The 24,631-nt window shown below is 36.9% G+C and overlaps 1 protein-coding gene across 12 annotated transcripts in view; it reads right to left on the reverse strand.

Annotated features, from left to right (window-relative positions):
• The window catches only part of SOX5 (SRY-box transcription factor 5), a 1,177,820-nt gene that overhangs the window by 110,324 nt on the left and 1,042,865 nt on the right, over positions 1-24,631 (reverse strand). For all 12 annotated transcript variants that reach the window (XM_070371195.1, XM_070371198.1, XM_070371200.1 and 9 more), the window contains one exon: positions 20,399-20,484. In XM_070371195.1, the coding sequence (XP_070227296.1) occupies positions 20,399-20,484 (86 nt within the window). The remainder of the gene's footprint in view (positions 1-20,398; positions 20,485-24,631) is intronic.

Genomic DNA, 24,631 nt, shown 5'->3' on the forward strand with positions numbered 1-24,631 from the left:
AATACATTAACTGGAATCTGATCGTTTTAAAAGGTTACAGCTGCCCAAATATAATTTAATTTCATACTTGCCCTTTGAGGGTTTGGTGTATATTTTCATTTTATGACTGCAAATGATAAAGCTCTTAAGATTCCAGGCAATAAAGAGAGGGGAAAAAAGTATTTTAAGGGTTAGAAGTCTATTCAGTTCATACTCAATGAGTGAAGTGACAAATTAGCTTTTTTTAAAAAATCTAACATTTCTTTTTTATCTTGACCATCTTTTATTCCTCTTCTGATCTTACACCTCGACGTTTGGTTGAAATCAGTATGTGAACACCAACCTCAGATCTCAGTCAGTTTGAAAATTAAAAGGATGATTGGAAAAAAATTGAAGATAAAGTCAATCTGATTTAAAGTGAAAATACTTTAGTATAGGAAACACATTTTTCAGTAGTGTTTCCTCTTACATAATTGGGAGGATTTACCCATTAAAGTCTATCAACATCAAATTGACTTACCATTGATCCAGTACTTTTCTAGTATATCACACTTCCTACAAACTATAATGAAAGAATCACAATATCCTCTATAGATGCTGCACTATAGCCTTATTAATTTAATTAGTAAATATTACTATTATTTTATTAATAGAGATAAGAGATACTGTGTTACTAATGCAGTAGAGTTGGAAAAATATCAGACATAAAATTTAAATAAAAATCACCCAGAGCTTATCATTTTAACCCATAAAAAGAAACAAAACCCAATTTTCACTCTTTCCCTTTAACTCAATACTTTACCAGAGATTTAATGGTTTTTTAAAATAACAATCCAATAGAGTTTGAGGCAACACAATATTTTGGATTCACTGTTAGTAATGAAAAAAGCCACACAGATCAAATGCAGCTTAAAAATGTGTGTGTGTGTGCATATGCATTCATTCATCATTCTTTAATTTAGTCAACAAGCATCTCTTGAAAGATACTGATCTAGTTCCTATGAAATTTGTGCTTTAAAAAATTTTATGTTCTTTTAAGAGGGTACTCCTAAGATGTGAACAGCAAAGAAACATTCAGCATTTAAGTATTATAGAACTTAAACAGATACTTATTAATTAACATTTTTATTAGCAAATTTTCATTTCATGTTGATATATCACTGTATCAGAAGTATTTTGCACAGTATTTCATCTACATAATGATCCAATGGGGCAGGTATTAGTAGCCCCACTTACAGATTATGAAAATGTAGCTTAACAAAGTTAAGGAACCTGACTCAGGTAGCAAATCTAGTGGGTATTGAGATATAAATACTCTGGTTAGTAATGGTTCATTCATGTGTCCCTCTTTCAGTCAACAAATAGTAATTAAAGACCCACTTAAAGTGAGAAAAATGAAAAAGCAAACATTATTCAGGAATCAATTACCAGGAGTACTATTAAAAGGATCTAAAGATACAGAAATGGCTAATAAGGTACATGATATGATGCTCAACATTACTACCCATTAGGGAAGCGCAAACCAAAATCACAGTGTGATACCATCTCACACCCATGAGGATGGCTATCTAGAAAAATAACAAATGTTGGTGAGGATATGGAAAAGATTGGAATCCTTCTGCATTGTCTCTAGAAAACATTATGTCAATTTCTTAAAAAATTAAGCACAGTATTACCATATTATCCAGCAATCCTACTTTTGAGGATATACCCAAAAAGTCTGAAAGCAGGAATTAGAACAGATATTTGCACATCCATGTTCATATTATTCACAATAGCCAAAATGTAAAAACAGCCCAAATACCTACCAACAGATGAACTGATAAACAAAAAGGTGGTACACATAAACAGTATATATAGAATATCATTACAATGTATATATAAACGATAGGATATTATTCAAGTTTGATAAGGAGGAAAATTCTGACACATGCATACAACATGGATGAACCTTGAAGACACTGTGCTAAATGAATAATCCAGAAACAAAAGGCCAAATCTTGTAGGACTCCACTTATATGGGGTATCCTGATTAGATAATTCAGACAAAAAGTAGAATAGTGGTTATACCTGGGGCTTGAGGTATGGGAAAATCAGAAAGTTACTGTTTAATGGGTAAGGACTTTCAGATTGTGATGATGGAGTAGTTTCAGAGATGAGCAGTGGTGATGGCTGTTTAATGTGAGTGAACTTAATGCCACTGAACTGTACCATTAAAATGGTTAAAATGGCAAATTTTATGCCATGTACATTTTACTATGATAAAAATATATATAAGATGAATAAAAATTAGAAAAAATTTAAGTCACAATCAAGATTTTAAAAGTAAAGTGAAAAGCAGAAATTAAATACTTGTCACTGCTGCAGCAACATAAGATGAGACATTAATATTAAAAAAAAAAAACAAATGTATACTTTCTTGGGTATGAACAAAGAATGTCGAATTCAAGGACAATAGAGAGAGTAGAATGCCATATTAGAAAGGATGGAGTATAAAAACAGCTGTTGAACTGTAAGAAGGTTGGTTTTTCTCGGCTTCAGCTGTCTTATCAATGCAGGTTGAGATTTCCCGGGCAGGAGATGAGAGAATTCCCTTCCTAGGTGGTTATAGAAACCAAAGGAATTGTGCGTGTGTGGGGAGAGGTAAGAGAATTGTCTTGTGTCCTAATAGTGAAAGCATTAGTTGCTTAGTCGTGTCCGACTCTTTGTGACCCCATTGACTGTTGCCCGCCAAGCTCCACTGTCCATGGAATTCTCCAGGCAAGAATACTGGCTGCTGCTGCTGCTAAGTCGCTTCAGTTGTGTCCGACTCTGTGTCACCCCATAGACGGCAGCCCACCAGGCTCCCCCATCCCTGGGATTCACTAGGCAAGAATACTGGAGTGGGTTGCCATTGCCTTCTCCAATGCATGAAAGTGAAAAGTCAAAGTGAAGTCGCTCAGTCGTGTCCGACTCTTAGTCACCCCATGGACTGCAGCCTACCAGGCTCCTCTGTCCATGGGATTTTCCAGGCAAGAGTACTGGAGTGGGGTGCCATCGCCTCGTGGGTAGCTATTCCCTTCTCCAGAGGATCTTCCCACCCAGGGAACGAACTCAGGTCTCCTCACTGCAGGCAGATTTTTTACTGTTTGTTCTAATAGTGGTAGTGGCTAAAACTCATGGAACTGTATACCCCAAATATAGTCAAATGTACTACATGTTTTTTATAAATTAAAAAATAAATGATACGATTATACATATGAAAAAAAATGATCTTATTCAACAACTTTGACTTAGCATTCCTATAATTCTGACCTCCCTTCCCAAGAGAAAAGTCAAGGAAAAGTGGGAATTTGCTAACAGGTGGCTCAGACAGTAAAGAATCTGTCTTCAATGCAGGAGACCTGAGTTTGATCCCTGGGTTGGGAAGATCTGCTGGAGAAGCAGCTGTTATCTTCTTTGGAACTATATGTTTATTAGCTAAACAATTTATTAGCTAAACAGTTATAATAATAATTTAAATAACTGGAATACTAATTGAAATAATAATAATAATCGGACAGAGGAGCCTAGTGGCCTACAGTCCATGGGGTTGTAAAGAGTTAGACATAACTGAGCAACTAACTCTTTCTTTCATAGATTATAAAGATTTTTAAAAACACTACAACCCTTAGACTTAATCTCTATCTTTCATATATCCACATGTGCATAAATAATGAATAATAAATGGTGTGAGTGTGCAGGAGAGCAGGTAGCCAGAGGTCACCACCCACCATCTGAGATAACTATTATAAAGTACTGATAGAAGACTATTAAATAAACAAAGTGAAAAACAATTCTTTCCATTTCAGCTGATGCTAAGAAACCAATTGTTCAGTACTTTCTTAGCATAAAAATAATGAGCTGTGTTTCCATCACTATACTTTTGTTTTCCAAGAGAATCCACATTTTTTCCCTAATCTCAGAAGAGTTGGTGTTATCGTCTAAATGGAAGCCTCCATCATTGATGTGTTCATGGCTTTTATAACAAAAGATGAATTATGGATGAAGGTATCTCTAGGCTAGTATCTTCTACAATCATGTAGAATGTTATCAACTATGCCTCCAACAGCTCAGTAGTGTCCGACTCTTTGTAATCCCATGGACTATAGCCTATTGGGCTCCTCTGCCCATGGAGTTCTCCAGGTAAGAATGCTGGAGTGGTTTGCCATTTCCTTCTCCAGGAGATCTTCCATTTAGAGTGAAAAAATCAGCCCACATACATTTTGCTCTGATAGCCTCCATCCTTGCCATTTGCTATTCAAAATGAAAACTCTTGACTCAACAGATTATTATTATAGTTGTTTAGCTAACAAGCAAATAGTTCTAAAGGAGATGGCAGCTCCATTTTTCACAATTGTGGGAGAATAAAAGGGTAACTGGTGTCTCAGATCTTGACGAACAAGAGAGAGGAGGAAAAAACTGAAGGACAGAGAAAAGGGGAAGACAGGTAGAGAAGGACTAACAGAGGGGTGGCAACTAAAAATATACAGCAGAAAAGATAAGAAAGAGAGGGAAACAGGAAGATATAAAAGTAAGAGAGAGAGAGATTTCCAAGAGGAAAAGAGGTAGGTTTTTGAAAATAGCTTCCTATTTTAAAATCTTTACTATTCCTAAGGATTAAAATGTTTACAGTGCCAAACCACTTGGCTGTATCATTCAAAATAACACAGCATTCTGATTAGCGCTATGAAGCTTTTTAATGTCAAACTGTTCTTTATTTATTTATTTCTGACATAGAGCAGGACCGTATGGTCCTTGTCCCCCATGTCCTCAGCCTGCCTTTCGTCTGTGGAAAAATTTTAGCCAAAGAATAAGTTTAATCAGAAAAGTGAGAACATGTAGAAACAAACAGAAAAGAGTCGAAGGAGACCAAATAGTAATAGATTAGTCATTAAACATAATTAAGGATCTTTAGTTCCTTCTCAAGGACTATAGATAATATTCTGAGCCATATCCTGTGCGTTGTCTTACAGATACTGAAATCCCTATCGGGTGGAAGACGTTAACTATATGAGGACTAGACTGTAACCATGACATAAGTTGCCACAATTTTGAGAACTGGCCTCAAGAAATGGAAACAAACTGACCCTGGCACTGAAGATTAATTGTACTTAAAATAATCAAGATGACACTGATCAGTCAGACCACTGATGACCAATTTCAAGATGACTGTCAGAGCTGACTGTGCTGTTTCTGCGTGTAATTCACGCTGTCTGTCTATAAAGACTCTAGCCCATTGATTGTCAGAGTAGGGGGGTTGAGGGGTGGAGTCAGCCTTTGGAGAGGAGTCTCTCCCCTCTTCTCCCACTGGCATCCAAAATAAAATAAACTTTCCTTTTCACCAACCTTGTTTCTTTATTGACTTCTTGAATGGGAGCAGCTGGACCCCACTTTAGGTTACATTTCCACACAGCCCTATCTTCCTTGGTGTAAGGCTGGGATTAGGTTGTCTATTGGGTGGTCTAACCATGGACTGACCTGCTCATCTTCCTTCCCCTTTCATGAAGGTATAATAGAATCACAAAACCTTTGGTGCTAGCTTTACTACTTTCAGCTTTCTACAGCATTTCTTTTGAATGCATCTGGTCAATGGTTGCCTCTGCACCTTTCTCTCATGTTTTCTTTGACAGCACATGAATAAGTGTACCACGAATCAGAGAAGGCCACTTGTAAGGTGCAAAGTCTCCTTCTGGGGATTTCCAGGACTGTAGTTTCTTTCACAGTGCTTTGTTTGTTTCATTTCCTCCTTTCTTCCATGATATACAGGTAGAACAGCTACACTCACAAGCATATTAAAAATAAGATAACTTGAGAGTTGGCCAGGTTAAATCACTTGAGACCAGACTCAAGTGGTCTGAGTCTGGAAGCAGGTTGAGAGCAGAACGCTTATTTGTTAATCCCCTATTTGGGGAGCAGTTTGGGAGATTAGAATGATCAAGACATACCAACTGCTTTGGATGCCATTATTATGCACTAACCATCCAGCCTTGCTGGAAAACTCTCCCCATTATAACAAAACACTGTAACTTTCCATCAACGTACAGCTTCTCCTTCAGAAGGAAAAGTCTGTTCTATTCACAAATAATCATCGATGTCAAAGAAGCAAAGACATTCTAATAACTCTTATGGAATGGAAAGAAATAGAGAGATACATTACTTTTAGGAAGAACTGAAACAGTTTCTGTGTAGTTGCACATGTAGAAGAAAGATTTTCATACTTAAGGATATTTTCATAAAGACTTTCAGCTTATTTTAGATATGAGGGCATGGCTCCCAAACAGTGTATTCAACACCAACTTAAATTGAGATGGATAACTCCATTTGCCATACACCTCTGTAGTACAGAACATAATTGCTGTATCTTAGAAAAATACTTGCTAACTTAAAATATGGAAGAATTTTTTGGAATCATTTCTGACAGTGGAGAAATCCCTGAATACAGGATATAATGACAAGGATAAGAGCCTCTAATGATGGCTAAATGCTTATGTTTATGCTCTACTAAGCATCTTGAACGTAATATCTCTTTTAATCCTCACAACAGCTTTATCATGAAGGAACAAAATTATCACATTTCACAAGGAAAGAAACTGAGATGAAGAGGTATTCATTAAAACTCAAGCGCATAACCCATCATACTGTAGTCAAAGTTGTTCAGCCATGTCCAACTCTCTGCCACCCATGGACACAGCCCTCCAGGCCCCTCTGTCTGTGGGTTGCCATTTCCTCCTTCTGGGGATCTTCCTGACCCAGGGATTGAACCCGGGTCTCCTATATTGCAGGCAGATTTTTTTACCATCTATGCCTCCAGGGGAGCCCTCATCAAAGTATAGGTACCATTTAAATATTATTTATTTGTAAGATTTATTTTACATATGTATTTTAAAAGTTATTTAAAAATTTCTCTTTCTTTTTTTTTTTTTTTTTTTTAACAAATTGAGGAACAAGCGTTAAAGAAAGAAAAAAAAAAAAACATAAGTCATCAGGTCATCTAACTGATCACTGTACTACTACACCTACAAATTACTGAATGGTTATAGAGCAAAGATTGAACTCATGAAAACTATATATTTTCTGGTTTTATACTGCATTTAATGCTAGCTTGTGTCTAAGGTGACACTGAAACATGCAAACTTAAAATTCCTCTGGAAGGAAAGCAGATGTAAAAAGAATCAAATTAAGATGAGAATAAAAATGGCTTAAAGCTCAACATTCAGAAAACGAAGATCATGGCATCTGGTCCCATCACTTCATGGGAAATAGATGGGGAAACAGTAGAAACAGTGTCAGACTTCATTTTGGGGGGCTCCAAAATCAATGCAGATGGTGACTGCAGCCATGAAATTAAAAGACGCTTACTCCTTGGAAGGAAAGTTATGACCAACCTAGATAGCACATTCAAAAGCAGAGACATTACTTTGCCAACAAAGGTCCGTCTAGTCAAGGCTATGGTTTTTCCAGTAGTCATGTATGGATGTGAAAGTTGGACTGTGAAGAAGGTCTCTGAGAGCCTAAGAATTGATGCTTTTGAACTGTGGTGTTGGAGAAAACTCTTGAGAGTCCCTTGGACTGCAAGGAGATCCATCCAGTCCATTCTAAAAGAGATCAGTCCTGGGTGTTCTTTGGAAGGACTGATGCTAAAGCTGAAACTCCAGTACTTTGGCCACCTCATGCGAAGAGTTGACTCATTGGAAAAGACTCTGATGCTGGGAGGGATTTGGGGCAGGAGGAGAAGGGGACCCCAGAGGATGAGATGGCTGGATGGCATCACTGACTCAATGGACAAGAGTCTGGGTGAACTCTGGGAGTTGGTGATGGACAGGGAGGCCTGGCGTGCTGCAATTCATGGGGTCGCAAAGAGTCAGACACGACTGAGCGACTGAACTGAACTGAACTGAACTGAAAAATGAAGAAAAGTTAGGGCCTTTACTTATTTTCTATCGTTTAATGTTGTGGCTTATCTTCTATACATTAATCAAATGTTTTAACTATACTCTTTCTAACAATTTAAGATTCCTTGAAAACCAGAGAACTCATTTCAGGGGAAAGCTAGTCATACCTGTGAGTTGTATAGAGCACGGTAATAGTAGAATACAATAGAGTCAAATTTCAGAGGGAAACTTGGTATCGTAAAGCAACTATTATAGATGGAGAGACAATATTTTCAGTAGTTCTGCCTCATTTCAAAAAGGAAGTATTTACAATTTTAACTATTACGATTACCTTTTTCATTCTACATTGAAGAAGTTCTAGAATAGCAAGAGCAAGAGAGAACACTTGCAATTTCCATGTTGGAGGTATTAATTATGCTGGCCCACTGCTCATTGCACTAAATCGTTGGGGAACATACTTTGTGTATGTTCCTCCATTTCTTCCTGTCCCCTTCCCTTTATCCAAGAAGCCACTGGGGAAAAAAAGGCGGTATGGCATCAAGTGAAAGGTCAGGATTAAGAAAGATGGAATAATTAAGGGTTCCTTTCCCTCCTCCCATTTCTTTTCAAACCATCAGTTTGGCAGAACAATTCTGAGAAACTTCCACAGGAAACAGTAAATTTGAAATATGCTGGGCTGGCTTATGCTTTTTATCTGAAGGAATCGAATAGGGATCTATTTTCAAGTCTTACAAAGATCCTTGCCAACCAAATGTAGCTCAATATTGTAACAGGGTTTTTCTCCTTGGTCTTTCTCTCAGAACACTTCATTCATCAGTGCAAAATCTTATCTGCATTATTATATAATCAACTTTTGAATACTATCTTTCTTCTAAGAACCAAATAAAATATCAACAAGACTTGTGATGTAAACAATGTTACTTTGAACCTTTTATGAAAAAATAGATATGAAACAACACGCTTCTCTGTTGTTTTGTTTTCTGAATTCCTTGATCTTTCAATAGCTTTTCACAAAAGAATTAATTCACAGAGCACAATCAGTGAACTCAGCAAAATGAAAGCAATTCAGAAGGTTGCCATTGTTTCTAATATGCAAATCCTACCCATTGTTTTATGCATCCTTAATTTAATGGTCTAAATGCAAAAATATCAATTTTCTCCCCTCCTTTTACACAAAACAACTTAAAAATAATATACATAAATGTATGCATTTATTTTTAAGGATTCCATGGAACAACGGAAAGAAGCTAGATTTAGCTTTCAGCTGCCAGGATTCCAGGCACACTTCTGTTAATGTCTGATTTATCCAGGTCACTATTTAAAGTCTAAATTACCTCATCAATAATATTCAAGAGCTGCAATAGAAGGATGGTTTTTTAACTTCTATTTTAGCAGCAGAATCTTTTATTCAATCTCAGCCAGTAGAATTCAATCTATAAAACAAATAAAAGTGAATGGTACTGTTTGATGGTGGTTGGAGCCACTTAGACTCTTGTGAACAGTTCGAAACAATTGTTTTTACAGGTCTTTGAGGTCCATTTTATTTCAAATAGGAGTAGGACAGGACACTGTATGAGTTTCTTCAAATTCTATTCCGTTTTTGCATGTCATTCATTCTCTTACATTTCAAGCTCCTCTATGATCCATCAAGAATTTTTAGCTAATTTATCTGTGCATTCTGTATGATGCTTAGCTTAGTCACTTCCAAAGAATAAATATTTGCTGAGTAAATAAAATTTACAGGATACTGTAGGGTTTATAAAATAATTTGCTTGCACATTCAAGTTTGAAAACGTAGGAACTATTTCCTTAAAGAAACTAATGAAAAGTTTGTGTGTATGTGTGTGTGTGTTGCTCAGTCATGTCCGACTCTTTGCGAACCCATGGCCTAGAGAGCCAGGCCCCTCTATCCATGGGACTTTCCAGGCAAGAACACTGGAGTGGGTTGCCATTGCCTTCTCCAGGGTATCTTCCTGATCCAGGGATCAAACTCATATCTCATGCATTGACAGATGGATTCTTTACAACTGAGCCATCTGGGAAACCCTGAAAAATAGTTTAGCCCTACAATGAGGGGATAGAATAAGAGATAGATGTTTTAGAAAATATTCTATTAATATATTTCAAGAAGTGTATGCTCTGAAGAGTTATACCAGAAAAAAATTTATATCATTTATTTTAAAATAAATTATTACATTAAAAGCATCTATGTAAATAACTTATTTTAAATTGTATAAGCCATTTATTTAGAATAGTTGCTGGCAGCTCATAGACAGAATTCATTTGCATTACATGCATGGAAAAATAGGATTGACAGGACGCATTATTGTCATTTTATAGATATAAATATTGAGATAAAGAATGAGCAATAGCAAATCACAGATCTATACTCCAAGTAACTACTCGGCTTTTTTTTTGAATATTTAAACTCATTGCTTCCTATAGATTCTTGTGATGGGCCTTAAAATTATACCACACAGGGGACAGAAATTATTTCCTTGTAAATAAAACAATGTGTTTCAATTTTACTAACTTGCTTTAGATGCTGAACTGCAAAATAAATCTACATAAGAAAAGTATGCTGGACTTCCCTGGTGGTACAGTGGTTAAGAATTCACCTGCCAATGCAGGAGACATGGGTTTGATCCCTGGTCTGGGAAGATTCCACACGCGGCAGAATAACTCAGCCCAAGTGCCAAAACTACTGAGCGTGTGTGCCCTAGAGCCTGTGCTCTGCAACAAGAGGAGCCACTGCAATGAGAAACAGAGTAGCCCCTACTCGCTGCAACCAGAGAAAGACAGCATGCAGCAACGAAGACTCAGTGCATACAAAAATAAATTAAATTTTTAAAAAGTGTGCCCAGTCTTCATTTGCAAGGCTGCCTTTTTTAAGCCATAAAAATTAGTTTAATATCAGCTAATAATGTTAATCAACTAATAATGCGTGTGTGCACTCAGGATTCTTTACCACTGTGCCACCTGGGGAGCCCAATCAACTAACAGCATCAAGCATTTATTATTACTTAGGACATAGTATTTGATAAATTATAATTAATTCTATTATTGCCCTAAGCACTTTCTGTATATTACCTCATTGAATCCTCAGAATAACATATCATTTATATCCACAGTTTACAGACAAGAAAACTAAAACATGGAGAGGTTAGGTAACTTGCCCAGAATCACAGAGGCAGTAAATAGCAGAACCATGATTTAAGGCACAGATGGCTGTGGTTTTTAACCATTTTAACCACACTTTTAACCATTATGTTACACTGCCTCTCATTAAGTATCAGTGACTCAAAATATTAATCTAAAGACAATGCCTTAATATAATAATAAATTTTTTTGCTTTAGTCTCTGTCATTTTTCCTCTAATTATTGCCTGCCGAGACACTAAGTTTTTCTTTGCCTGCTAAGAGACTAAGCTTTACTGTATATAATTAATTAACTATGAAGACTTCTGCCCTATAAACATAGGGCAGAAGTTATATGCAACCTGTTATATGCAATATAATTTACATATTCCAGCTGCATGCTTTGAGATTTAATCATCCAAATAATGGATAATATTTGTGGATAATGTTCAACAATTTTCTGGTACCAAAACCCAGGTTTGTTTCTCTTAAGGAGCATCTCTATTCATTTGGGTTCCTTAGGCTCAAGATTTTTATTATTTCTATTAAAGCAATAACTTTTCAGGTCAGTTCACTCAGTCATGTCCGACTCTTTGCGACCCCATGGACAGCAGCACACCAAGCTTCCCTGTCCATTACCAACTCACAGAGCTTGCTCAAACTCATGTTCATCAAGTTGGTGATGCCATCCAACCGATAACTTTTACTTATATAGAATTTTAGTTCTAAGGTTGAATTTGTCTTCATAAGACATTCCTTGAATAAATTAAAGTAACATAATTTAAACTGACAATTATGTTTAAGGACCTGATTTCTAATATAAATACAATCTGTGAATCTAAAGAATTTTAGTTTCTCTTCCTTCTTATATATAACCAAGACTAGACAATTGGGTATTTCTGTTTTTCTTGATAAAACAAAAAACCTGTACACTTTCAAAATTACAACAAACTGGTGTTGTTCCTAGGACTGCATCTACTGTTGGCCTTGAGCCTAGAAAATCCTTTTATATATGGTAACTAGCTTAGAAACATTTTAGAGTAACCTAACCATGTTGTGATTAAGAGAACACAGAATGCTGTCGAGGAATGGGCATGAACTTGTGACCAGGAGACCTGGCATTGATAAATCGTTTATATTACTTAAGTATAGTCAATGGGAGAACTTCAAGTACAATTTTAAAGTTTACCATTTAATTGGTCATTACAATAAAAATGGATAGTGTGGAAAGGCGCATGTGTACTGATGTTTCTGTTGGCACGTAATGAGACGACACCATGAAACTGCTGGAAACAAGGCAATACAGGAATAGTGTGAAAGAGACACTGCCGGTACCGTCTCCATTGTGCAAATGTCAGACAGCTCCTGGGAACCCTAGGGGTGGTAATAACTATGGATGCAGCTCCTACCAGGTTTTTCCTTAAAGGAGATGCTTGAACACTGCTGGGTTCTGACTCTAGCCCATATGGGCTTGGAGAAGTCAGGGGAAATGTTGGCTGCACTTTTTCAGGCCTATTTACATAAGTTCTTTAGTATGCAGAATGTCTCTGTATATAATTTAATTGTTGTTGGGGTTTTTTTGCCTCTATTAATACATATGCAAATGACTCACACTTGCAGCTGTGCTGTATTAATCATATGTGTGCTTCTGTCTGTCTGCCCTGCAGGCTCAGGGTCGAAGGGAGAGGAAAGGAGGGAATTCATTCTTTTAACCTGCAAGAAAACTCACTCATGCAGACAGAAGTCCAACAGCAAACAACGCACCAGGGTTGTGACTGAAATGAAGAGCAGTTGATCATTTTCCACCTGGTGTGGAAATGATGGTGACCTGAGAAATAAACTGAATGGTAGAGCGTCTAGGCAGATAAAGATGAGTACTTTACAAGAATTAATCTTGTAAGCAATTCCTTCAATAAGAAGGTAAAAAGCCTCATGTCTAGACCTCTCCATATGGTTATTTCTTCCTTATTGATTTTCTGGGGGTTTCTTTTGGTCAGACACATGAAGACATGCTCAGGCACTATAGTGCTCTGGGAAATATGAAGCATTTGTCTGTGTCCTGTCATAATTATTGACCTCCTTCAGAGACTGGCAGGAGGCTGATAAAAAGATGAACTTCATTTTTTCATCCACATCTATCTTGTTGCTACTTTTGGCCAGAGAGAAACTGAAGGCACTTCTGCCATGACTTCCATGTACCTTTGATAGCTAGGAAAAAAAGACTGATTTTAGTTGATATTCTATATAATTCATTCTCTCCTCTGATCACATGTCATCTATCATTTTCTGTGTCTTGGAGGATGCATGTTACTGATATTAGGGGTTGCTGGAACTGTAGCTCTATGGGATTTCATTTATGACAACTGTAAGTTTGAGTCTTTATTCCAAAAATATTATTATACAGTTTAAAAATAAGCCTACTAAAATCAGTGAAAGGTAAATTAATTTAATAAAATTTCTGGAATGAACGCTACTTGTTCAGTTGAGTAAAATATGTACATCCAAAAAGAATTTCAACCTTTTTTTCCCCTGCTTAGGATTATTAATCACTGGTTGGAGTCGACATTTTTGGCTTCCTATAGGTAGAACAGGTGGCAACCATCTTGGCCAACACAAATATGGTATTTATAAAGTGAGAAATAAGTGGATAAATATTTCCTTCTAATTTCCAATCTTAGAAACCTAGTTTAAGAAACAGAAATAGGATCTTACACTACAATTCTTACTATTTATTAAAAAGTTCATGATGCCCATTAAGTAAAATGCAAATTAATGACAATAAATATGAGAAATAAATGTTATATGGACTATTGCCATCATCTGGTTTCATTAATTATAGACAATTTGCTTAACTGTTTTTATCTAGTCACAAATGTCTAAAAGATTCAAAATGTAGGTTTATTTTGCTTAAAAAATTATACTCACTTCTTAATGTGGAAATGAAGATAGATTAGTTTTCTATGTAAGTTAATATCCCTCCTTTAAAAAAGACAATATTAGGAGAACAAATATCAAAAGGCATCCTTGGCTCTTGGAAGAAAAATAAGTAGTTTGAAGAAGAAGGGAAAAGGAAAAAAGAGTAGGGGAAGAAAAAAGAGAATGGGGTAAAGAGTATATGAGATTGCTAACTGGCCAGTTAGCATTTTGATAATACATCTCTCCACATTTGGAAATAATTCCCTTTAGTGTTGTCACAGTGAGTCCTACTGAGTCAAACGCACCTCTAGCAATTCATATTCTTATGTACGTCTGTATACATGTTAACAAACAACGCAGAAATAAACTAATGTTGAAATGTTTGTTTTTTCTCGCAAATTATGACATAAATGAATTATATAAACTGTAATAAATGCTAAAACACATTCTTTATTCAGCAGCCCATGTTTATAAATAAGATAAAAGGAGGAAGGAACAGAAGAGATAGAGCTATGGCTTTCTTATATACTAAGAATCTTTTAATGAGGGTTGAGAAAACATATTGTTCCATGGTATACAAATTAATATCATTTATTCCAGAAATTAAACATATACTGCTTTGTTATCTTATTAAAAATGATGATGACCATTAGCTCATGACAGTTTCTTCATTTGATTACTATGTACTGAATACCACCTACTTTCTAGGCATTTTCCCAAGCACTTGAGACACATTTTTGTTCAACAACAACAAAACGACATTCCCTCCATTATTTGAAACAGGCAAATAATAAAAAAGGAACATACTATGCAAGTTATATAGGATGTTTGAATATGACTGCTGCTGCTAAGTCGCTTCAGTCATGTCCGACTCTGTGCGACCCCGTAGACAGCAGCCCACCAGGCTCCCCCGTCCTGGGAACATGACTGGTGCTTCAGAAAAAAAAGCAGAATAAGGAAATAGAAGTGTGGTATCTCTGGGAGGGTTATTTTATGATTTCAAGAGGTTACTTAGACCAAGACTAGGAGAGGGGACATTAGAGAAAATTCTTGAATGAAGTGAATTAGCCTTCCAGGCAGGGGGACAGGTAATGTAAAATTCTAAAGTAAGAGCATACCTTGGCAAGTCAAGGGACAGCAGAGGATCTACTTAGCTGGAGCACAGTGAATGAGGCAGTGTAGAGCGGAACTATTATAAATGCAGTTTTTAAACACTGTAGTGCCAAATATGGTGCTAGGCGTGTAGAGTTTCCACAAAGATGAATATTAATTTATATGGAAAATTAATCATTAATATTCTGCTTAAATCCACTATTATAAAGAAGAGTAGCGAGTTAATGATACATAATTTAAGTGTAATGTTAAGATTAATTCTTCATCCTTTAGTTTCTTAAATACTTATTAAGTCCCTTAAATACTTAAAGTACATGGTTAAGTGCAAATGATGGGTGAGTCAATCACTTCATAGATTACGCCATCTGGTAGAAGCCAACAAGTAGGATTTAGAACACATTGCACAAGTGCCATGAGAGGGAAAATACAGTGTACTCTAGGCATACACAAGAGCTACATTAATCCAGACCTGAAGACAATGATGACTTCCCTGAAAAAGTGAGGTTTTCATTTGCAATCTCAGGGATAAGTAGGAGTTGGCTTGGTAAGAAAAAGGTGGGTGATGGGGTTCCCAAAAGAGAAAATACCACATGTAAAGATTCAGAAGGGAGAGAGAACTTGAAAACACCATGTAATTTAAGGTATTTAAGTAGGAGAAAGCCATGATTAGAATCATAAAGATCATTCTGACAAAAGTATACAGGAGAGAGTGTGCTAAAGAGGGCAAGATGAGGACTGAAAGGCCAGTTCAGGGGCTACTGGGGTTTATTATGCAAGCTATGAGGGTAGCAAGATTCACAAAGTGACAGTTAATATGCAAAAAAAAAAAAAAACCAAACCCAAAACAAGATGATTGATGTATTTAGTAGGTAGAATGAATAGAAAGATAATGAATATATAGGTCCAGAGGAAAAAGGAAGAAAAGTTAAAGATGGTGCTCATGCTTTCCAGGGTTGAGAAACAGATGGAATGGAGCCATTTGCTAAGATCAAAGAATGAGCAGGTCAGGGGGCAAGGAAGATAAGTGGTCAGGTCCATTTTGTAGTCAGTTTATTGTACGTGTAAATATCTATGTTTCCTCTTAGTTGCCAACAAATAGTTGGACATATGGATCTGAAACTCAGGAAAGGCTTAAATCTTATGAAAAGGCTCAGAGGAGACAAGGACAGATATTTTGTTACAATAGAAATAAATAAAATGGTGTCTGAGCACAACATGTTAATTTGTATGTTTTACACACAACTCAGATTATCATTTTTCTTACTGATATTTCTCTATAAAAATAAAAATCTGACAAGACTTAGACTATTTTAGGGGCTTCCCCGGTGGCTCAGTGATAAACAATTTGCCTGCAATGCAAATTGCAGGAGACGTGGGTTCGATTCCTGGGTTGGGAAGATATCCTGGAAAAGGAAATGGCAACCGACTCCAGTATTCTTGCCTGGAGAATCGCCACGGACAGAGGAGTCTGGTGGACTACAGTCCATAGAGTCACAAAGAGTTGGACATGACCGAATGACCAAGCATGCACAGAGACTATTTTAATTGCTCCTAAAATGTATATATAGTAAGGTGATTTTTTAATGTGAAGTATTTCGTGAAAGTGAAAGTGTTAGTTGGACACTAGCATCTGACTCTGCAACCTCATGGACTGTAGCCCACTGGGCTCCTCTATCCATTGGATTCTCCAGGCAAGAATACTTGGGCGGGTTGCTATTTCCTTCTCCAGGATATCTTCCCAAACCAGGGATCAAACCTGGATCTCTTGCATTGCAAGCAGATTGTTTACCATCTGAGCCACCACGGAATCCCAAAGTATTTCTTACTGCATGAAAAATATTTTCTTATTTTATCCAGGAACATGAAGTGATATTTAAGTAATAAATAGTGGTCTAATTTAAAACATGTCATTTTGCTTGTCTTTTAAGACTACTGTACTTGACATTATTTCTTCTTTAATAAAGGTCTTGGCTATTGGTTTTACTTATTATTTTCCAAGTGTGAACAATTATGCACAAAAGATAATTTCAAAAGAAAATGAATGGTAGGTAAACAGTGTCAACTGTGAGTAGAAATATATTTATAGGGTCCTTTCTTAGATCTAGATGTTCAAAAAGAGAAGCTTGAATCAACACATATCTGTGTAAAGAGTTATGAAATAGAAAATTCAGTGTCTGAAGTAGACAGCTGTCATTATGAATCCTATTTCCTTCAGTATTGCAATGCATATATAGGGTTTGTATGAGTACCAATTAATCAGCCTTATTGTCATAATTTTATTACCAAGTTACTGAGTTACAAGCAAATGTCTAAAGAAGGGCAACATCTCTAAAGTTTAAAAATAAAATCTCCTGTATTTGGAAAAACATATAAAATGGTTTTAAAGCCATGGATATTGGACTCTGTGACCCAGTTTTCTTGTCAAATGGAGTTATTAAGACATAAAACAAAGTGTTGCAATAAGAATTAAATGAGTTAATCTTTGTATGAAAGCCTTACCAGAGAACCTAGCATAAGAACATGGGACTGAATTTCCATAAAAGAAAGATAATCTTAGTTACTGAAAGGGACTCAAAAGTGATGTAGTCTGCTCCAGGTACGATTAAGTGATGGAAAAATGGAGATTTATCAGTATAATTAAAAGCAGAGTTTGGAGAAAATTAAAACTGGCTCATATATTATACTCCACTGAGATGAAGCTTCACAGAAGTAGGTTCACAAGACTGGAGTGAACGTTGGGTTAGGGTTAAGAGAAGACTTCTGCCTAGACATTGTAGGGGCTTTTCCCTGCCCTGTCTGGGAAGGTCTGTGGAGAAGAAAAGAATCTGGATGCTGTTTTAATGCAAGGGAAGGAAGAGTATGCAGGTCTCCTTCGCAACTCTGGGGAATGCTGAAGTTACGGATCTGTGAAGATAGTGTTAGGAACAGGAGTAGAAAAGTAGGCTGGTGCAGGCACCTGAACAAAGGTGAGAGTAAGTCCACTTCAAAGAAAAGCCGGAATCTCTGCTATGACATGTGCTTGAAATACGTATTCGGATTTGAGTACTTCTTTTTAATCACAAGCAAAAAGCATGTATGTGTGTGTGTGTGTTGGTGTTTTAATAGAAGTTAACGGCTTATCATGAAAAGGTAGGATTATTAACTTTCTTATTGTTCCACAGTGTTGGTTTGTATGTGCTCAGTCACTCAATCATGGCCAACTCTTTGCAACCCCATGGTCCGTAGCCTGCCTGGCTCCTCTGCGCATGGAATTTTCCAGGCAAGAATACTGGAGTGGGTTGCTTTTTCCTCTTCTAGGTGATCTTCCCAACACAGAGATCTAACTGAGTCTCTTCCATCTCCTACGTTTACAGGTGGATTCTTAGCCATTAGTGCCACCAGGGAAGCCCACACTGAGTTCCTAACTAAAATGCATATATTTTCATGTGTACACAGCCACCTTACATAAAATATCTTTATCCCATTTATAGACCAAATTTTAGTTGCCCTGCCCTGTGCTGTGCTCAGTCATGTCTGACTCTTTGTGACCCCACAGACTGTAGACCACCAGGCTTCTCTGTCCGTGGAATTCTCCAGGCAAGAATACTAGAGTAGGTTGCCATTTCCTCCTCCAGGGGATCTTCCTAACCTAGGGATCGAACCTGCATCTCTTGCATCTCCTGCAATGGCAGGCAGATTCTTTACCATAGTTGAAGCAAAAGCAAATATATTTGATGTCTTTTTTCTTGTTTTGTGATAAACACAGTTTCATATACTTACATTTTAAGGGAATCTGATATCATACCATAAGGGCAGAAATAAAACTTAATTTGTGTAAAAATATTCTAATACTATTCTTTTTAGAAAAGTAAGTTCGGACTGATACCTAGCAAAGCCGGTTTCTACTGGCATATAACAATGAAACATAGGCAATACCTCCAGCTTGCCTTGTTCCCTCTCATCACTGATCCAATGGTGAAAGGAAATGAGAATGTCTAATTTGTTTTGAAAACTGACAGCTTAGATCTCTAAAACTCCTATTTTCCACATTCAAATCTATTGCTGGATATTCTTCCCTCTTCCTTTAATCCCACTACTCTTTTTAGTTTTACCTATTATAGCCACTTCTCTGTACTGTAGTTATTTTTCAGATTTCAAAGGATAACAAATGTTGTTACTTTTATTGTCCCCATGGTTCCAACACTTCCTAAAGTTATTTCCAGCTCAAAGAAACAGAAACTCACACCACCGATTTTTTTGGAGAAAAGGTAGAATAGGAATGACTGTTATTAACCTCTGTAGAACACAGTATGTCTCAGCTCCTCCTGTGTTCCCCTCCTGCGAGACTCAACCAGTTTCTCAGAAACTCACCACGTCTTCTGACAATTCCCTGTGCCGACCAGATGCATCTGTCTTTTGATGCTACAATTTAAACTGTATTTTCCTTATAGGCTAAGGTCATCTATCATGACAATGCACTTTCATGAATACAACTTAATTTTGTAAAGCATGAGGGCTTCATGCTTGACTTTACCAGCATACTGTGTCTTTCAGGCAAAGGAAAATATAACACTTCTCACAAGGGGAGATTAATCCTATTATTAGATGATTTGTTATTCCCATTAACTGTGTAAAACTATAAAGTCCCAAACAACAGAAACAAGGGTGGTAGGATGCTGACTGAAAGATTTAAACAGTTAATGAAAGATACCTTTAATATAATTTAATTGATATTCTTTCCAACTCCAGAGACAAAATTTCTAAAATCACTTGGGCATCTGACAGAGTTATCACTGACATTCAAGGATATAGGGGAATATAGCTTCTGCTGGGCCAAAAAAAGTGGATGTTGGGATAAAGTTGTGTTCATTTAGGCATCTACTTATTTGGTCTACTTATTCTTGCTTATCCAACTGAGCTGGCATCAGCAAGAAAATAAAGAGATCTACAGAGTGCTTCAAAAATACTGAGCATGTTGAATAATTTTAAATGTAATTTTTGTTAAGCTGTCTTGATCTGTAAGTATCTGAATATCTTTTGTAGCTTTTGCCTTCTTTTTATCTTGATGAAGACCGTTCTGTGATGAAATTATGACATACAGTAATCAAAGTAAAACTACAGCTCATTTTGTTAAATCATACCAGGCAATAAAAAAAAAAATTACAAGTTATCTTTAATACAGAAAACAGGACTAAAAATTAAAAAAAACCAACTTTGGGTTGAGAATCAGTACACATAAATTCAAAAACAAAAAAGTGTGAGGCAAATATCCGTAGTCAGTTATATTCTGCATTAACAGGATAATAGCTGTTTTCGATATTTACTTAACCTTTGTCTCCAGTGTATTGTCTCCTGACTTACCTGCAGTTGGAGTGGGCCTAAGCCTGGTGTTGCCGCGGCAGCAGCTGCCATGGTAGTTGGGATCAGCTGTACAGGGTAAGGGTCACCTACGTAAGAGAATAATAGAGGCGTCAGCACCTTTTATCTACTCTCCACCTGCAAATTAAACTCATGCATTCACTCTTTCCAAAAGCCTTCTTTTGTGTGCCTTGCCTAGGCCTAATGAAAAGCTCTATTGTGCAGCTTTTTACTAACACTCTTTTCACAATTCTGGCTGAGAGAGGAATGTGAATAAAAGGCACAAGCAATTAAGGCGGAAACCTCATCCTTTTTTCATGATGTATTTAGGAAAATGGGAGGAAAAAGTGCGCATTGATCAGAGGGCTGCACTTTATAACACACATGCACGCACACACACACACACACACACACATCACACCTGATAATCTTGATATGAGCACACCAAGTCCTCAGCAAATTTAAAATGTTATTATAAAAAGAATTTAACTAAACTTAATTTTACTTTAAACAAACTAAACTCTCAATATTTAGGCCAAGCAGCTTATCTTTTGAATGCTATGTTACTGTCTTGATTCAAATAACCTCTTAAATAATGTTCCACGGACAAACTCATTGTAAAGAAAAAATCTGATGCATTTTTAAAAGTTATGTAAAGTACTATGCTATGCTAAGTCACTTCAGTCATGTCCGACTCTGTGTGACCCCATAAACAGCAGCCCACCAGGCTCCCCGTCCCTGGGATTCTCCAGGCAAGAACACTCGAGTGGGTTGCCATTTCCTTCTCCAATGCATGAAAGTAAAAAGTGAAAGTGAAGTTGCTCAGTCGTGTCTGACTCCTAGCAACCCCATGGACTGCAGCCTACCAGGCTCCTCCACCCATGGGATTTTCCAGGCAAGAGTACTGGAGTGGGGTGCCACAGCCTTCTCCGATGTAAAGTACTAGTTATCTTTATTTCCAGAGACAAATGTTTAAAAAATATACTGTAAAAGAAAAAGAATATAGGTGGTTTTCCCCAAAGGCTTTCTGTTTATGGGAATATCTAAAACACTAAAAAATTTAAGCAATTAAAAATTAAAGTTTTAATACAGATGATCTATAAAAAACAGACATACACAAACATCTATACATATATACACATATTATAGAAGATTTTTTGATGCAAATAATAAATTTTTTCCACTCAGTAAAGAGGTACAAAAGATATCTGCACAAAGCCCAGTGATATGCTAACAGATATGTACATTATTAGTCATTTGAAATGCAACTGTAGCAAAAATGGAAAATAATAACTGTAAGAACAATTTTCTAATATATAAAGCTTTTTGTAGAACTATAATTTGTGAAAAACTTGTATGTCAAATGTATAGAAATATAACTGCAAATAACTCAGTTAATAATTCATTCAAAAATATTTATTGAGTACCTGATTTGTGTTAAACACTGCTGTTGACACTAGAAATGGAACTTTGAAGAAGACTCATGTCAAGAGGTGTATTTACTGGAAATTTAATGAAGCTTAAGCTTTGGGTTCTGGAAAGGGCTCCTAGCAGTGTGTTCACAGGGTCATATATTTTTATATCTGTCAGCTTCCTTAATTTTTTACTTTGTTGTGATCCTTTTTATAAATAAGTATTTTTCCTTTACTTTGTGCATATATATATATATAAAAAAAATATATATATATGTATGTATATAATGTAGATCATGTGTGCGTGCTCAGTCACTTCAGTCATGTCTGACTCTTTGTAACCCCATGTACTGTAGCCTTCCAGGCTCCTCTGTCCATGGGATTCTCCAGGTAAGAATTCTAGAGAGGACTGCTGTGCCTTCCTCCAGGGGATCTTCCCTACCCAAGGACTGTGGGCTGATTCTTTACCACTGAGCCACCAGGGAAGCCCATAATGTAGATCATATACATACATATATATATGTAATTTCCATAGTTTTTATTTTTAAATACAGTCCCCAAAATTACATGTTTCAGGCTTCAAAATACCTGAATTTATTTACCTTAATCTTGTTTTACAGCTTAATGGGAGAAAAAGACAAAGAATAACTCAATTAGTATAAAATAAAGTAAATGTTACATATATAATGCTATGGACTGTACTGTGGGTACCTCAAACCCAGTCTAAAAGGTCAAAGACATCCTCTAGGATGAAGTCATGTTTAAGCTGAAACCTGAATTAAGTGAAAGCAAGCCAGGCAAAGAAGGGAAGCATTTCAGGAAGGAAAATAATTTTCATTAAGACTCAAGGTCAAATGGGAATGTTATATCATAGCTAAATTCTTGAACTGCTTAAATATAGAGTGCAGGGAGGGAAGTAGAGATAAATGGGACTGGAGAGGGAATGAGAGGGCTGATTGTGTATGACTTTATGTACAATATAAACATACACACAGAAGAACTGTACAAAAAAGATCTTCACAACCAATATAATCATGATGGTGTGATCACTCACCTAGAGCCAGACATCCCAGGATGTGAAGTCAGGTGGGCCTTAGAAAGCATCACTACGAACAAAGCTAGTGGAGGTGATGGAATTCCAGTTGAGCTATTTCAAATCCTGGAAGATGCTGTGAAAGTGCTGCACTCAATATGCCAGCAAATTTGCAGAACTCAGCAGTGGCACAGGACTGGAAAAGGTCACTTTTCATTTCAGTCCCAAAGAAAGCCAATGCCAAAGAATGCTCAAATTACTGCACAATTGCACTCATCTCACATGCTAGTAAAGTAATGCTCAAAATCTCCAAGCCAGTCTTCAGCAATACGTGAACTGTGAACCTCCAGATGTTCAAGCTGGTTTTAGAAAAGGCAGAGGAACCAGAGATCAAATTGCCAACATCCGCTGGATCATGGAAAAAGCAAGAGAGTTCCAGAAAAACATCTATTTCTGCTTTATTGACTACGCCAAAGCCTTTGACTGTGTGGATCACACTAAACTGTGGAAAATTCTGAAAGAGATGTGAATACCAGACCACCTGACCTGCCTCTTGAGAAACCTGTATGCAGGTCAGGAAGCAACAGTTAAACTGGACATGGAACAGACTGGTTCCAAATAGGAAAAGGAGTACGTCAAGCCTGTATATTGTCACACTGCTTATTTAATTTATACACAGAGTACATCATGAGAAACGCTGGGCTAGAAGAAGCATAAGCCGGAATCAAGATTGCCGGGAGAAATATCAATAACCTCAGACATGCAGATGACACCACCCTTACGGCAGAAAGTGAAGAGAACTAAAAAGCCTCTTGATGAAAGTGAAAGTGGAGAGTGAAAAAGTTGGCTTAAAGCTCAACATTCAGAAAACGAAGATCATGGCATCTGGTCCCATCACTTCATGGGAAATAGATGGGGAAACAGTGGAAACAGTGTCCGACTTTATTTTTGGGGGCTTCAAAATCACTGCAGATGGTGACTGCAGCCATGAAATTAAAAGATGCTTACTCCTGGGAAGGAAAGTTATGACCAACCTAGATAGCAGAGACATTATTTTGCCAAGAAAGGTCTGTCTAGTCAAGGCTATGGTTTTTCCAGTGGTCATGTATGGATCTGAAAGGTGGACTGTGAAGAAGGCTGAGTGCCGAAGAATTGATGCTTTTGAACTGTGGTGTTGGAGAAGACTCTTGAGAGTCCCTTGGACTGCAAGGAGATCCAACCAGTCCATTCTAAAGGAGATCATTCCTAGGTGTTCTTTGGAAGGAATGATGCTAAAGCTGAAACTCCAATACTTTGGCCACCTCATGTGAAGAGCTGACTCATTGGGAAAAACTCTGATGCTGGGAGGGATTGGGGGCAGGAGGAGAAGGGGACGACAGAGGATGAGATGGCTGGATGGCATCACCAACTCTATGGACGTGAGTTTGAGTGAATTCCGGGAGTTGGTGATGGACAGGGAGGCCTGGCGTGCTACAATTCATGGGGTCGCAAAGAGTCCGACATGACTGAGCGACTGAACTGTACTGAACTGAACAATATAAAGAATCTAAATTTTGTCCTACTGGGAAAAAGAAACCATGAACATGGAAAAAAGATGGGTTGAGTAAAATCCCTTGGGCTAGAGGTTCGAAGCTGTCATAAATAATAAAATCATACAGAACTCTGTATAATATATGTTGATGGTTCAGATTAGGGTGGTGATGTTGGAATAAAGAATGATGGAGAAGGTCAAGTGGTATTTAAGAAGCAAAACTGACAGGACTTAATGATTGTTTACATATGAGAGTTAGA

This window comes from Bos mutus, chromosome 5, assembly GCF_027580195.1.
Source record: "Bos mutus isolate GX-2022 chromosome 5, NWIPB_WYAK_1.1, whole genome shotgun sequence".
NCBI classification, from domain to species: domain Eukaryota; kingdom Metazoa; phylum Chordata; class Mammalia; order Artiodactyla; family Bovidae; genus Bos; species Bos mutus.